The sequence below is a fragment of the Suncus etruscus genome, chromosome 4, assembly GCF_024139225.1.
Source record: "Suncus etruscus isolate mSunEtr1 chromosome 4, mSunEtr1.pri.cur, whole genome shotgun sequence".
In the NCBI taxonomy this organism is placed as follows: domain Eukaryota; kingdom Metazoa; phylum Chordata; class Mammalia; order Eulipotyphla; family Soricidae; genus Suncus; species Suncus etruscus.
In genome coordinates, this window is record NC_064851.1 from 54,436,142 (window position 1) to 54,452,013 (window position 15,872).

Here is a 15,872-nt window from a genome sequence, read left to right on the forward strand (position 1 = left end):
GTTAGAATTCATCTGGTTCTGTGCTTTTATTCTTGGAGAGTTTCTTAATTACTGTTTCAATTTCCTTAGTTGTGATTGGCCTATTTATTAGGCTTTCTACTTCCTCCTCATCAAGTATTGGGAAATGATATTTTTCCAGAAATCTGTCCGTTTTTTTTCTGGGTTCTCTAACTTAACAGTTAGAGAACTTAAGTTCTTAACAGTTGTTCATAATAAGCCCTCATGATGTCTTATATTTCTTGGGGTTCTGCTATAATCTCTCCCCTTTCATTTCTGATTCGAATTATTTGAGTGTTTTCCCTTTATTTTCCTTGTGAGTATTACCAGAATTTTGTCTATATTTTTTTATCTTTCAAAGATAAAAAAACAGCTCCTGATCTCATTCATTTATTGTTATCTTTGTTTCTTTGTTGTTGATTTATGCTCTGGATTTTTTATTTCTTTTCTTCTGCTTGTGTTGGGTTCCTTTGCTGTTGGCTTACCAGATACTTAAGGTGTCCTTTTAAGCTGTTGATTTTGTCATTTTCTTCTTTCCTAAGGTAGATCTGTATTGCTCTGAGTTTCCCACCTAATTACTGCTCTTGCTGTGTCCCATAGATTTTTGGTAATTTGTTTCTTCATTGCCATTGTCTCAAGGAATCTTTTTATTTCTTACTTGATTTCCTCTTTGATCCAGCTGTTGTTGAGCAGTATGTTGTTTAGTGTCCAGGTGTTAGATTATCTCTACATCTTCTTTTTACAGTCAATCTTGATCTCTGTTGTATTGCTATCTGATAGGCTGCTTCGTATAATTCTTATATTTGTGACTTTATGTAAGTTAGACTTGTGTCCTAAAACATGGTCTATCCCAGAAAAGGTTCCATGTGCATTTAAGAAGAATATATATTCCTCTTTCTGTGTATGGAAGACCCTGTATAGATCCATTAATCCTACTTCTTCTAGTTTTTCATTTAGGGCTCTTATGTCTTTGTTATTGTCATAGTGAATCTGTCTAGTGGCAATAACTATGTGTTGAAATCTCCCACTACTATCATGTTTCCATCCATGTGTTTCTTTAGATTTATGAACAAAAGCCTTACATATTTTTCTGGATCTACATTTGATGCATAAATGTTGATCAGAGTTAGTACTTCTTGGTTAAATGTTCCCCAGATCAATAAGTAGTGTCCATCTTTGTCTCCGATTACTTTATTTCCATTGAATGTCATTTTTTTACTCTAAACATGTGTCTACCCTGAACTTCTTTTTTTAATTTTTTAATTTTTATTTATTTATTTATTCTTGCTTTTTGGGCCACACCAGATGACGCTCAGGGGTTACTCCTGGCTATGCACTCAGAAATTGTTCCTGGCTCTGGAGATCATATGGGATGCCAGGGATTGAACTCAAGTCTGTCCTGGGTCAGTCATGTACAAGGCAAACATCCTACTGCTGTGCTATTGCTCCAGCCCCTTTTAAGTGTGTTTTCTGCAGGCAGCAGATATCTGGGTTTTGCTTCCTGATCCAACCCTCTACTCTGTTCCTTTTAATGGCAGAGTTTAGTCTATTGGCACTTAATGAAATTATTGACAGAGAGAATTGTTGTGCTGTTATATTGTGTAGGGTTGTTGTTACAGTTGGGTGTTTAGACAGTGACAGGAGGTATAAGTGTTGAGCAATTTGAAGTATGTTGTATAGAGCCTCTCACAGGGAAGACCCAACTATAAGGTAAGTCAATCTACTTCAGATCTAAAAGGTCATGGAGATGTCATCTGAGAGGTTAACCTCACATGAAAATTTGGAGGAGCAAGCAGAGGGTGTCAAATTTGGAGGAGGTCTTGCTGTGAATTTAACTTTTCTAATTAGACATACTGATAATGTTTGGTTTATATTTTACCCCCAAAATAAAGTGTTTTTAATTCTTGATAATTTTTTTAATTTGAAACACAAATACTACAAATATTCTCCCAAATATACTAAATAATAGTAGGTTATTTATTTATAACTTTATATAGATGAAAAAGCTAAAGCTCAGAAAAGCAAATTTTCTATAAATATTTACTTACTTTTCTTTTGATAGGAGTTACTAAAGGATCCATTATACATTGGACTTCGACAAAGAAGAGTAAGAGGTCCTGAATATGATAAATTTTTGGATGAATTCATGGAGGCGGTTTCTTCCAAGTATGTATTATTTTAATGTTATCAATTTTAATTGAACTTCAATAATTTAACATTAAAACAAACTATTAAAATTACGGAGAGATAGCACAGCGGCGTTTGCCTTGCAAGCAGCCGATCCAGGACCAAAGGTGGTTGGTTCGAATCCCGGTGTCCCATATGGTCCCCTGTGCCTGCCAGGAGCTATTTCTGAGCAGACAGCCAGGAGTAACCCCTGAACACTGCCGGGTGTGACCCAAAAAAAAAAAAAAACAAAAACAAACTATTAAAATTCATTTGGTTATAATATATAATAATTATAGTTATTTTAATCAAATTCCTCCTTCATAACTTAGGGACCAAATCTTAGGGAAGGGAATATATGTCTATTGGTTTTGGGTCACACCAATGGCTTACTCCTGACTCTGTGCTCAGAAATCACTCCTGGCACGTACAGGGTACATATGAGATGCCGGGATTTGAACCACTGTCCCTTCTGGATCGGCTGCTTGCAAAGCTAATGCCCTACTGCTGTGCTTTCTCTCTGGCCCCAAATATATATTTTTAAAAGAATCTTTAGTTCTTGTTGTTAATGATATATGTTTGTTGTGAATGAGCCAATAACCAGTTTCTGATTTCCCTGAGCAAGATTTCATTTTTTTCTTTTTTTTATTCTGTATAGTTTTTATTCCCATTACTTATTTAAGCACTATGGTTACAAAATTGTGTGCTTCTGAATTGCTGAGCAAGAAGAGGCCTACTTCCCTTCCTGCTAAGCCCTGCTTCCTGCCATACCACCCTAAGAAAGTCATTGTACTTTTTCTGAACTTTGCCTTAGATGTAAAAAATGAGGAGCTATAGTTTCTCATCTCTATTTCCACTGGGAGTATAGAACCATATAGCACCACATAACAGTAGAAAACAGATTGAAAACAGATTCTCTTCATAATTATTTTTTAATAATACTGTATTTGCTGGCATATAAGACAACCCTTCAACTCATGAAAACCTTCCTAAAAGTCGGGAGTCATATTATATGCTGGTATATGGCATGCTGAAACTCGTTCCAGCTTCAGGGACGAGTGATCTGTACCCCTCTTACTTTTAAGAAGTAACTTACTTTTAAGACTTTTAGGAAGTTTTTCATGGGTTGAAGGGTCGTCTTATATGCGGGCAAATACGGTACTTCATTAAATCACCATGGTTACAGAGTTTTTTTTTTTGAGTTTCAGTCATACTTTCCATGTCACAGATGTCCCCAGTTTCCTTTCCCCCTTCCCTCCCCCTGTCTGCCTATGGGGCAAACAGTTTACTTCCCGCCTCTCTCTCTCTCTCTCTCTCTCTCTCTCTCTCTCTCTCTCACTCTCTCTCTCTCTTTCTCTCTCTCTCTATCTATCTATCTATCTATCTATCTATCTATCTATCTATCTATCTATCTGACATTGTGGTTTTCATTGTGGTTTGCACTGTTGCTTTTATGGTTTTTTTGTCCCCCAATTCACAATACAGACCAGGCAAAGGATCTGGGTTAAGGTGTATATGGGGTGCATTTACTGTACCTCCTCTTTCTATACAGTCAGTGTAAAGAACACAGTCTGTAGTAAGAATTGGGAGACCTTATATTTTATTTTTTTTTATTTATATATATAAAATCCTTCACCAGTGCAACATTCCCATGACTAATATCCCAAGTGTCCTTCATCCCCACCGCACTGTTGTTAATGAAGGGGTACCACGCATATCACTTTATTTCATTTCAGCAACCAGTTCTTGTCCAGAGTAATCAGTTCCAACTATCCTTGTCATAGTCACTCTACTCTAACTCCACTCATCGCTCTTTGTGGCAAGCTTGCTACCATGGACTAGCCCTTCTGGCCTTCATCTCTATTGAGTCTGGATATTATTATCATAATATCTCTTGTTTTTCATAAATCCTACAAATGATTAAGATTTGTCCTTCTCCCTGATTTCACTTCACTCAGGAAAATAATCTCCATATCCTCTAGTATAAATACAGGAGTGAAAAAAACTTGGTAGACTATAAATTAAATCTCCCTGGAAGGCCTTATCAGCAGATTAAAAGATGCTGCAAGCAGAATCATTGAGCTCAAAGATGAGCTATGTAACACCTCAAAATAAATCAATGAACAGATAACAATAGAGTCTTTAGAGATTTCAACAGAAACAAAATAAGAATATGGGGTCCATGAGAGCCAGGAAAAAAACCCTCTGAAGAAACAACAATCAAAGACATCATTGCTGAGAAGTTCCCAAAGCTGAAGAATGCATGCACACACATCATTAATAGCTGAAGAATACCAGCTAAAAGAGAGCCAAAAAACAAACAAATAAAACCCTCTGAGTACATACTAAGCACAGTGATGAAAACAATTGAGATAGAATACTAAAAACAGCAAGATCAGAAAAAGAATATTACATACAAAGGAGCATCCTTATTTCCAGCAGATTTATCACAAGCAACCCTCCAGTCTCACTGGCAGTGGTAGTAGGTATATAGGCAGTGGTGGTAGGTATATACTGTATTTTCTGGTGTATAAGATGACTTTTAAAACAAAAAAAAATGTCAACGAAAAATCGGGGGTCGACTTATACACTAAATATATCCCGAAAAAACGTTTCAATATGCTGCTAAACAAAAATTGTCTGAATATTGCCATGAAAAGAATTTTCCAACTCGATTCCTGTACCAATCACTGCAAGGCTGCTCGGACTGCCTCTCTAACTCAGCCAATCCAAGCAGGCTTTTGATTCATGCAAATTAGACAATGTTCTGGACCTGAATCTACACTGTAAAAAGCCTGCTCTGATTGGCCAGAGTCAGAGAGGAAGTCTAAAATTTTGGGGGTCATCTTGTACTCCCAGTCGTCTTATATGCTGGAAAATACGGTAGTGAAAAAACTAAGGAAATGAGTGTCTCATCAAGACTAAAGACCTGGAGATCAAATCTGAAGCTATACAGTATATATATGTACATGAAAATTTAGGCAAAACACTCCATGACATTGACTGTCATCTTCAAGGATGAAACACCACTGACTAACCAAGTGGAAACAAGATAAACAATGGATACATTAAATTGAGAAGTTTCTGCACCTCAAAGGAGTGACTAGAATACAAAGGCTACCACAGAATGGAAGAAGCTATTTGCCCAATACTAAATAATACAGGGGTTAATATCTAAGCAGAGGTCTCAAACTCACGGCCTGTGGGCCGTTTGCGGCCCTCCATACAACATTTTGTGGCCCTGCCCTAGAGGAATCTTTCTTTGTTTTGTTTTGTTTTAGTTTTTTGGGTCACTCCCCCCAATATTTAAGGCTTACTACTGACTTTGCACTCAAGGATCACCCCGACTTTGCCTCCTGCGGCCCCAGGTAAATTGAGTTTGAGACCCCCGAATATAGGCACTGACAGAACTTAGCAAGAAAAAAAATCTAACCTCATCAAAAAATGGAAGAAGATGGGACCAGAGAGATAGCACAGTAGTAGGGCATTTGCCTTGCAAGTGACCAATCCAGGACTAATATTGGTTCGAATCCCGGCATCCCATATGGTGCCAGGAGCGATTTCTGAGTGCAGAGCCAGGAGTAACCCCTGCATGCCATCAGGTGTGGCCCCAAAGCCAAAAACCAAAAAAAAAAAAAAAAAAGGAAGAAGAAATGAACAGATATTTCCTTGAAGAAATACAGTTGGCAAAAAGCCATTTAAAAATGCTCCACATCACTAATTATCAGGGAGATGTAAATAAAAATAACAATGAGATATCAGTTCACACCACAGAGATTGGCATACATTACAAAGAAAAGAAATATCAGTGCTAGCTTGGATGCAGGGAGAAAAGGACTCTCATTTACTGCTGGTGGGAATGTAGACTGTTCTAGCTTTTGGGAAAACAATATGGGTATTTCTCAAAAAGCTAAAAATTGAACTCCCAAATGATCCAGCATTACAAATCCTAGGGATATATCCTAGGAAGCCAAGAACACCATGCAGAAAAGCCCTCTGCATTCCCATATTCATTGTAGAACTATTTATAATAGCCAGAATCTGGAAACAACCTAAGTGCCTGACGACAGATGATTGGCTAAAGAAACTGGGCTACATCCATACAATGAAATATTATGCAGCTGTTTAAAAAATGAAGTCATGAAATTTACTTATACATGAATTGATATGGAGATTATTATGCTGAATGAAATGAGTGAAAGAGGATTAGACATTGCTCAGGATGTGTCATTTGGAATGACATTTTATCAATATTTTATTTGTTACCAGCATTGTTTTTAATCTGTATTCTCTTCTATTGAAAATTTCTTTTTAATTAGAATTTTGACAATATAAACCATATATTTATATGTATTATAAAGTAAAACATAAAAGAGGTACATACTTTACATCTGCTTTGATTTAAGTATTACAAGCTTTCAGAATACAAATTGCAACCTTCTTTGATTCTATTGTGGCCATATTCTCCTTTCTTTTCTCACTAAAGTTCCACATACCTTATTATTTAATAGAGACACTGTTAGAGGAAAAATGATGCATTCATGAAATTGTCCATAATAATTTGCCTTTCTTCCTCTAAAAGTATATATCACTTTTAGTATATCCCACTACTGCCTCTCTGCCATAGAGATAGGTGAGGGAGGGAGGAGAGAGTGGGGCACTGGTGAAGAGTGTTAGACATTTTAGGAAAGATTCAGTCATGAACAACTTTGTATATTTCATGGTGATTCAATTTAAAATATTTTATAAAAAAGAATGGGCTGGAGAGATGGCGCAGCGGTAAGGCATTTGCCTTGAATGCAGAAGGACGGTGATTCGAATCCCGGCATCCCATATGGTCCCTTGAGCCTGCTGGGGGGCGATTTCTGAGCGTAGAGCCAGGAGGAACCCCTGATCACTGCCTGGTGTGACCCCAAAACAAAACAAAACAAAAACATTTAAAAATATTTTATAAAAAAGAAAGATAAAATTATTAGTTTTGAATTCTGTATTACTTTGTGAATTTTTTGTTATTTAGTAAGATCATATTTGAAAAAGTGAATACTATACCAATAAATAATCTTCAGATAGGAATATCTTAAAATTATGAACATGAAAATTTAAGATCCTTTACTGAAATATTGTGAATTTATTTTTCATTTTTAACTATAAGCTTCTTTCTTTGAAATTACCCTTTTTTCTCCTCTTCTAATGATTCATATTATCTTTTATCTTTATTTTATCTTTAAACATTTTTTCTTCAGAATATTTTGTTTTATTTGCTAACCTAGAACAGTAATGAACTCTTACAGGTTTTAGTATTTATTATAAACTTTGAACAACTTAGTACCTTCTAATCCTACTTTAAATGTATATTATCTTCCAGTGTTTTTTTTTTGCACTCTTACTGATTTACATATTTTTTTCTTGCTAGTAAGAGTGATAAATTTCAAATACTATACATCACCTCATAGATTGTCAGTTTACTATTTGAGTCATGAGAAATGTTGTGTGAAGAAGCCTGTTTGGGGGAGGGGGTGGTCTGGTGTTTTTTTTTTTTCAAAACTGGGAAAGAACTGCAAAATTTTTTTTAAAACCTATTCTTATTTCACTGCTTTTTTTCTCCTGAAATTATTTTCTGTAAGGGAAGGCCACAGACCTAAAAAGCTTGGGAAAAGTCTAGGACTGACTTTGCTTTTTTTGTTGTTTTTTTTGTCTGTTTTGCCAGAGCAGTCTAGTCTTAGATCTTCCCAGCCACTTCGTGGGGTGGTAGAGGTGGGTTAAGATAAAGCACAAGTTTTCCTTCTCAAGGCTGCTTTCTTCTTTCTCCTCCTCCTCCTCCTTCTCCTCCTCCTCCTTCTCCTCCTCCTCCTTCTTCTTCTTCTTCTTCATCTTTTATTTCTCTTCTTCCTCTTCTGCCTCCTCCTTTTTCTTCTTCTACAGAAATATAAGGCAGAACAAGATGACTCATATTCTATAGTTCTGTTAGAAAAAAATAAAAATAAAGAAAGTGGGTGGGAGCCTCTGTCTAGAAGCTATAAATATAAATTTAAAAGAAGAAAAAAAGAAAAAGAAAAAGTAAAAGGGGGGCTGAGGTGGCAAGATTTTTTGTTTGTTTGTTTGTTTGTTTCAATAGCACAGTAAGTATTGGGGAAATTAGAAATGAAATTCTCTTGGCCCAAGAGATACAGGGTTTCTCTACCCTTAAAGTATACTGTCATGAGACCAACTTCAGGCTCCAGACATGCTCATTGTCAAACCCCAACGTTTCTCTTTAAGGTGCCAGGAAACGTTCTGCTCAGTTGTGGTTGTCAAAGTCAGCCCTCTATAATTAGAGATCTTTGTTTTTGCAATTAAATCTCTGTTAACATACTGTATTGCAAAGTTCTGAGAATTCTATACCTGAGGTGTTTAGCTGTTGAAGTTATTATGTATTTCACAGAAAGTATTGTTAAATAGGATTTGTTCTGATACAAATTTTACTTTGTTTTGTTTTGTTTTATTTTGTTTTTTTGTTTTTATTTTTTGGGTCACACCAGGCAGAGCTCAGGGGTTACTTCTGGCTCTACACTCAGAAATCGCTCTTGGCAGGCTTGGAGGACCATATGGAATGCCGGGATACGAACTACCATCCTTCTGCATACAAGGCAAACGCCTTACCTCCATGCTATCTCTTCGGCCCCACAAATTTTACTTTTTTAAATTATAATTTGATTTGTTTTAGGAAGTTGTTTTGGGAAGAATTTCTGTTTTCAGAAATCTATAATCAGATTCCATTTTGAAATTTAACTGACAACTATAGAAAATGAGTAGTACTAATTTAGAAAATAAATTGGTTCTCCAAGCCAGGAGTGATTTCTGAGCACATAGCCAGGAGTAACCCCTGAGCCCCTGAGCATCACCTGGTATGGCCCAAAAACCAAAAAAAAGAAAAAAGAAATAAAGTGTTTGATACTAGACTGAATTGAGAATCAAACATATTTATCAATTCAAACTAAGAAAGTAAATGACGTGATTGAGCATAAAGAATAAGATATTTATGGGAGAAGTGTATCTGAGAAGATATTACATTCTCTATGGATAACTCTGCAAATGAAATTTCTAAATTCATTTATAAATTTCAGTATCCCTTAAATGCATGCATGCTAGTCATGAGGTAAATAATGAATGGAAGAACAAAATACAGTGATGTGCTGAATCTCAGAGCATACTTTTGCACCAAAGCTGCACTGAAAATAGTAGCTTTAGTCACACTACTCTGAACATGGAGAAGCAAGAATGCAACCTTTCATCCTTCAGATCTTCTTTAATTCCCATTTCACCCTTAAAACCACAAAAGTCAAAAATGTTTGGCTTCTAGATTTGTTTTTTTAGAAGATATGTTGTTTTATTTGGTCTTTTGTTAAAATGTAAAAATAACATGTCACTTGTCTATTTTCATATACTTTTTCACATCCTTATTTATCTTTATGCTTTATATTTTATCTCATTTTGTTATTCTATGTACTAGAGATAAACAAGAAAATTCATATTTATTCTTTATCCTTTGACTTAATTCACTTAGCATGTTACCCTCTGGTTCAAGTCTGTTGCAGTGAACTGCTTTATTTAATCTTTTCTTATGCTACATAGTATACCATTGTGAGTATATGACACATTTTTAATCCAATTATTTGTTTTTGGGTAGTTTCCATATCATGTCTATTATACCAAGTGCTACAAGGAACTTAGGTACACATATATCTTTTGAACTGATATTTTCATGTTTGGGCAGTAGATGCCAAAAAGTAGAAGTGTTGGATAATATGTGAGCTCTAGTTTTAGAGTGTGTGTGTGTGTGTGTATGTGTGTGCATGTGTGTGTATGTGTGTGTGTGTGTAGATGCCAAAAAGTAGAAGTGTTGGATAATATGTGAGCTCTAGTTTGTGTGTGTGTGTGTGTGTGTGTGTGTGTGTGTGTGTGTGTGTGTGTGTGTGTGTGTGAAATCTCCATGTTGTTTTTCATAGGTGTTGAGCCAGAGAAGCTTGCTTTTGTGGTTTCCTGCTAGGTTTTGTTTTAGGGCCAAACCCAACAATGCTTAAGGATTATTCCTGGTTCCTTACTCAGGGATCACTTTTGGCAAGTTTAGTGGACTTCATGGGATGTCAGGGATTGAATTTACGTTGGCCGTGTACCATAACCTATCTGCTATTCTACCACTCCAACCTACGTTTCCTACTTTTTATATATTCCATTTTTTGCCAAGTTGCCCAAGTTAGGAACCTGGAATTCACCTTTTGTTTCCTCTTCTGATTATTTACTTTCTATCTAATATTTTTGTCTTATAAATATTTGTTTTTTGGGGGAAAGGGACTCTGAAGTAGAACTCAGGAAACTTGAAGCCCTTCTGGTGGTTCTCAGCCAATGTGATGACATGAGGATGTGGTGTATCCTGATGGTGTATGGTGCCAGGTTCATCTGAGTGACCCTGATGGTGCTCAGGGTCATTTAGTGCTATAGCCTGTGCTACTTTGGTACCGAGGAGCAAATCAGGAGCAAATCGCATGGCTGTGTAAATGGCATGTGTTTTAAATTTAAACCTGTGCTATCTACTTGGCCTTTCCTAAATATTTTTTAATTCTATATACTTTTTCTGAATATCTCATTTTCAGATGCAGACTTAGTCTCATTATCAGTGTTTAATGAAACAGTATACATTTATTCTTGTCCTTTTTTTATCCTGACCACAGTTAATCTGAAGTGCACTTTGATCATGACACAGATTAAGATTCTACACTTACGTACAGTGAATTACAACCCCCTCAACATAGATTACAGACTCTGCATATTCTACTCTCTTTTTCCTCCTTAACCTTAAAGTCTTGCCTCTTTACTCTTAAAATGCTGAGATTCAGTAAGTCCCATTTTTCCTATTCTAGTTCTTTGAATATGCCATTGATTTATTAACACTAAGTTTTGGAGCATGCTCACCATATAGCACAGATTCTTCTTACTTTAGCAAATTCCTAATTATCTTCTAAATTTTAAATTCACCTAGAAATTTCCTACTCTCCTTAATTTCATCTTAGACAGTATATGCTATATAGCATATACTTTCCAATACTGCCAAGTATGTGGCAATATACTTTCCAATTTACAAAATCTTACAAAATATTTTTAATTTATGTTAGGGTAGTAATATGTGAAGATCACCTAGAACAATTCCTTTTTGTTGTTTTATTTGGGGGCCACACCCAACTGTGCATATGACTTACTTCTGGTTCTGTTTTGAGTGCTGAGAATTAAACACAGGTCAGCAGCTTGAAAGGAAGGTGCTTTACCTTTGAACTGCCTCTCCAGCTATAGAATAATTTTGTTTGTTTGTGACTTTCAGGGGTTACTCCTGGCTATACTCTCAGAAATCCTGGTATGGGGGACCATATAGCATGCTGGGGGATCGAACCGCGGTCTGTCCTAGGTCAGCGCATGCAAAGCAAATGCCCTACTGCTTGCGCCAATGTTCTGGCCCCTAGAGAATAATTCTTGACTTCTGCTACTCATTACACATATTTAGAAATAAATAGAAGAACAAAGGTTTTTTTTCAGGATAGCAGATGATAAAGTTACTTGTTATCTTTCTTTAAAATAATACTGCATGAATGTTTTAGTGTATAAATTGATTTAGTGGCACAGAAAACAAACCGTGAAAACTAATCAGGAAATTGTCCTCTGTTAGTAGTTATGCAGTTCAAAGATTCTAAAATTAAGTGCCTCCAAGAGGCACTTGAAAGGCATGACCACTAATATGGAAGATGTTTCAGAAGAAGGCACAAATGAATTTGACTACCAGGATGTAAGGTACAAGGCAAAATGGAAAATGATTACTAGGTTTTGATAATGGAATACTAGTGATGAAATAGTTATGCTTAAATCAATTTTTATAAAGGAAATGTTTATAAATTATAGTTTTATATTCACATATAAAGTTAAATATAAAGAAAATAATTATTTTATTTAGGAGGTAATTTTACTTTGATGAAATATGCATAATAGCTATTTTAGTTATAAATATAAATTGAATCCTTATGAATTAATAATATTACAAATTTTCTACTATTTTTTAAATGGCAGGCAGTTCTTAAAATGATTTTGTATTACTTTTGATTCATTGCTTGTTCTTTATGTGTGAGATTTGTGATTTTTTTACAGGATACTTTACAGGAATCCATACTGAGAATGGCTGGCAGTATTAAAAATATTACCTTACACGGGCCCAGAGAGATAGCACAGCGGCATTTGCCTTGCAAGTAGCCGATTGAGGACCAAAGGTGGTTGGTTTGAATCCCAGTGTCCCATATGGTCCCCCGTGCCTGCCAGGAGCTATTTCTCAGCAGACAGCAAGGAGTAACCCCTGAGCACCGCTATGTGTGGCCCAAAACCCAAAAAAAAAAAAAAATTACCTTACATTTATTTCTGGGGTTGGAGTATAGTGCAGAGATTAAATTACTGTATGTGGTCCATCTTATCTTGATACTTGGTATGGTACCACATATAGTTCCCTGAGCTCCATCAGGAGTCATCTTGAGCACAGAGCCTAAAGTAAATCCTTAACACTGATGGGTGTGGCTTAAAGACCAAACCCAAACAAACCAAAACCTAAAACAAAAACCCTTTATTTCTTGTTTTAAAACATGGAAACATGTTTTAGCATTTTAAAATGTTTTCTATTATAATTTTGGATATAGATTTTCTTTGAAAGGTTAGAAATAAAGGCTTGGAAATTGTCTGAAAATAATTGCAGGGGCCGGCGAGGTGGCGCTAGAGGTAAGGTGTCTGCCTTGCAAGCGCTAGCCAAGGATCAGGACCACGGTTCGATCCCCCGGTGTCCCATATGGTCCCCCCAAGCCAGGGGCAATTTCTGAGCGCTTAGCCAGGAATAACCCCTGAGCACCAAACGGGTATGGCCCGAAAAAAAAAAAAAAGAAAAGAAAATAATTGCAGTATCTCCAAAAATTGCTGAACTCGATAAGGTAAATATTATGGGGAGAGATGAGATAACTGTTACCAGTTATCTATTATTACTGATAATACTGTATTAATAATAATACACTGCTAATAATATTGTGTTATCAATATTATTACTGATAATTTTTATAATAAACATTGTTACAGAGAATTATGACTTTCAGAAAAATGTAATAAAGTGAATGGCAAGAAAACTGAAAAGACTGTCAATGTTACAAAATAATAGAGGTAAAATTGTAGAAAATAAAGCCATATGCAATGAACCAGCAAAAGAATAAACACATTTTTGTTACTAATTCTGACCTATAAGGAAAATTAAATTTGAAATTCTTTTTTTGTAAATATATTAGTTAACTTTGTAACAACATCCTTGAGAGTCGCTGTAGATATTAGTTACAATAATGGGTCCTTTAGTTGGTTTCTGACCTGGTTATTTGTTAGCTATTTGAACTCAACTGCAATACTTAATTTCTCTAAGATCGATTGTTTGTATCTGTAAAGTCAATAGAAGCAGGATTTTCTCAACAGAATAAAATGAAAGTATTTTTGTAAAGGATGGAGCACAGAGACTGACAGTGCAAAGATATAAAAAATGGTTTCTATAATAAGTTTTTGTCTGATTTAACCATGCCACAAGAGAAAACTACAATTTTACATGTTAATTTTATGGTATAATTTGAGTTTACTTTTAAAACCACTCACACCCACTATTTTATGTGATATTTTGATCATTAAATCGTAGGTTCTTTTCATAGTTATGTAGAATTGAATTGGCTTATTCTTTGTATTTTACTTATTATAATTTTAGAGTAACAAGACTGGTTTAATCTGGAATAAAATATTCCTTAAATGGTGTTCTGTTATTATCTGATGTAAGATACTTATATGATTAAGTGAATTGACAATGTTTCTAAATATTGAAAAGTCAAATCCGTTAGCTATCAGGTAGAGAAAAGTCATAAAAAATAGAACCGATATATATAGTATTCTTCAGGGGATAATTCTAAACTAAATGTTTATAAATGGCGCAGTATCTTGTGCATCATTTGACTACCTATGCCTACTTTCAGATTTCACTTACAAAATATAAATTTAGGGGACTGCACTGGGTAGGGCATTTCCCTTGCTTGTGGGTGACCCGGGTTCAATCCTGGGCATCCCATATGGTCCCCGAGTCTGCCAGGAATAATTTCTGAGTGCAAAGCTAGGAATAACCCCAGAGTACTTCTGGATATGGCCAAAAAGAATATAAATGCATAGCCTGACCACATTGTGTCCTTAAAAACTAAAGGCAAACCATGTTGTGGGTATATCATTTTAACCACAGAGAAATGATTTCTAGTCCAAAACCACAGGGCCTTTTAAGTTGTAGATACAAGAATAGAACTGAGAAGGCTCTGATTACTCCTAACATACTGAAGCCATAAGGTTTTGTTGTTTCTGAATGTAAACAACAGACACATCAGCTAAATTCACCAATACATGGTGAATACATGGGAATAACCCATTTGAAAGTACTGTCTATTCAGTCTTTCTAAAGGCCTTCTTAGAAACCAGAGAAGTGGTTAGTGGTTTCTAATCAAAGGAGCCATTACAAGTACTAGGTCAGCTGGTAAATGTGTTGTTATAATCAATTACTCACAGGAAGTTAGCTTTTTTATTCAGGCTTTTTGGTTTTGTTTTTGGACCACACCTATTGATACTCAGGGGCTACTTCTGGCTCTGCACTCAGAATCATTCTTGGCAGTTCTTGGGAGACCATATAGGATGCTAAGTATTGAGCCTGTGTCCACCTGGTGCACAAAGTCCCTTGTCCACTGTACTACCTTTAGGACTCCTGCTAAAGCTTTTTAAAAGATTAAAAACTTACTGTGGTGCTGGAGAGATGGCTCAAAGGATTTGAATGCATGTTTCAGACACCTGAACCAGATACACAGGGGCTACTTCTGGCTCTGCACTCGGAATCATTCTTGGCAGTTCGTGGGAGATTGTATAGGATACTAAGTTTTGCTTGAAAGTAATTACTTCAGTTATTCTTTATTTTAGGGGAGATCACACCGGCAGCACTCAGAGGTTACTCCTACCACTGTACTCAGAATTCGCTTCTGGCAGGCATGGGGGACTATATAGGATGGCGGGATTCAAACCAGCATCCGTCCTGGATTTGGCCGCGTGCCAGGCAAATGCCCTACCGCTGTGCTATCTCTCAGGCCCAATTTCAGTTATTCTTTTAAAGTATGTTTTTAGTCTGTAAAATTCCTGATCTGTTTTTTTTTTTTGTTTTGTTTTTTTGTTTTGTTTTTGTTTTTGTTTTTGGGCCACACCCTGTGCCGCTCAGGGGTTACTCCTGGCTATGCGCTCAGAAGTTGCTCCTGGCTTCTTGGGGGACCATATGGGACGCCGGGGGATCGAACCGCGGTCCGTCCTAGGCTAGCGCAGGCAAGGCAGGCACCTTACCTCCAGCGCCACCGCCCGGCCCCTCCTGATCTGTTTTTTATCCTTAAAACTGTATATATTTTCTTTAAACTTGAATGAGAGTCTGGCTGGGTAAAGTATTTGTGGCATGCCATTTATTTTGTTGAGTTTTTTTTTTTTTTTTTTTTTTTAACTATATCTTACCACTGTGTTCTGGCATGCAGGGCTGCTTGTCATAAATATGCTGTAAATGCTGTTTGCTTTCAGTTTTATATATTTATATATTTATTGTTTTCATCATGTGACTAGAA

At 36.1% G+C, this 15,872-nt stretch overlaps 1 protein-coding gene and 1 non-coding gene across 2 annotated transcripts in view; one reads left to right on the top strand and one right to left on the bottom strand.

The window, feature by feature from the left end:
• Window positions 1–15,872, top strand: part of ME1 (malic enzyme 1) — a 103,694-nt gene that overhangs the window by 65,709 nt on the left and 22,113 nt on the right. The window contains exon 8 of the mRNA XM_049772586.1: window positions 2,060–2,163. Within this exon, the coding sequence (XP_049628543.1) occupies window positions 2,060–2,163 (104 nt within the window). The remainder of the gene's footprint in view (window positions 1–2,059; window positions 2,164–15,872) is intronic.
• On the bottom strand, window positions 3,624–3,756 carry LOC126007823 (small nucleolar RNA SNORA51). Its single transcript, XR_007495304.1, has one exon. It is a non-coding gene; the product is annotated as a small nucleolar RNA SNORA51 (small nucleolar RNA).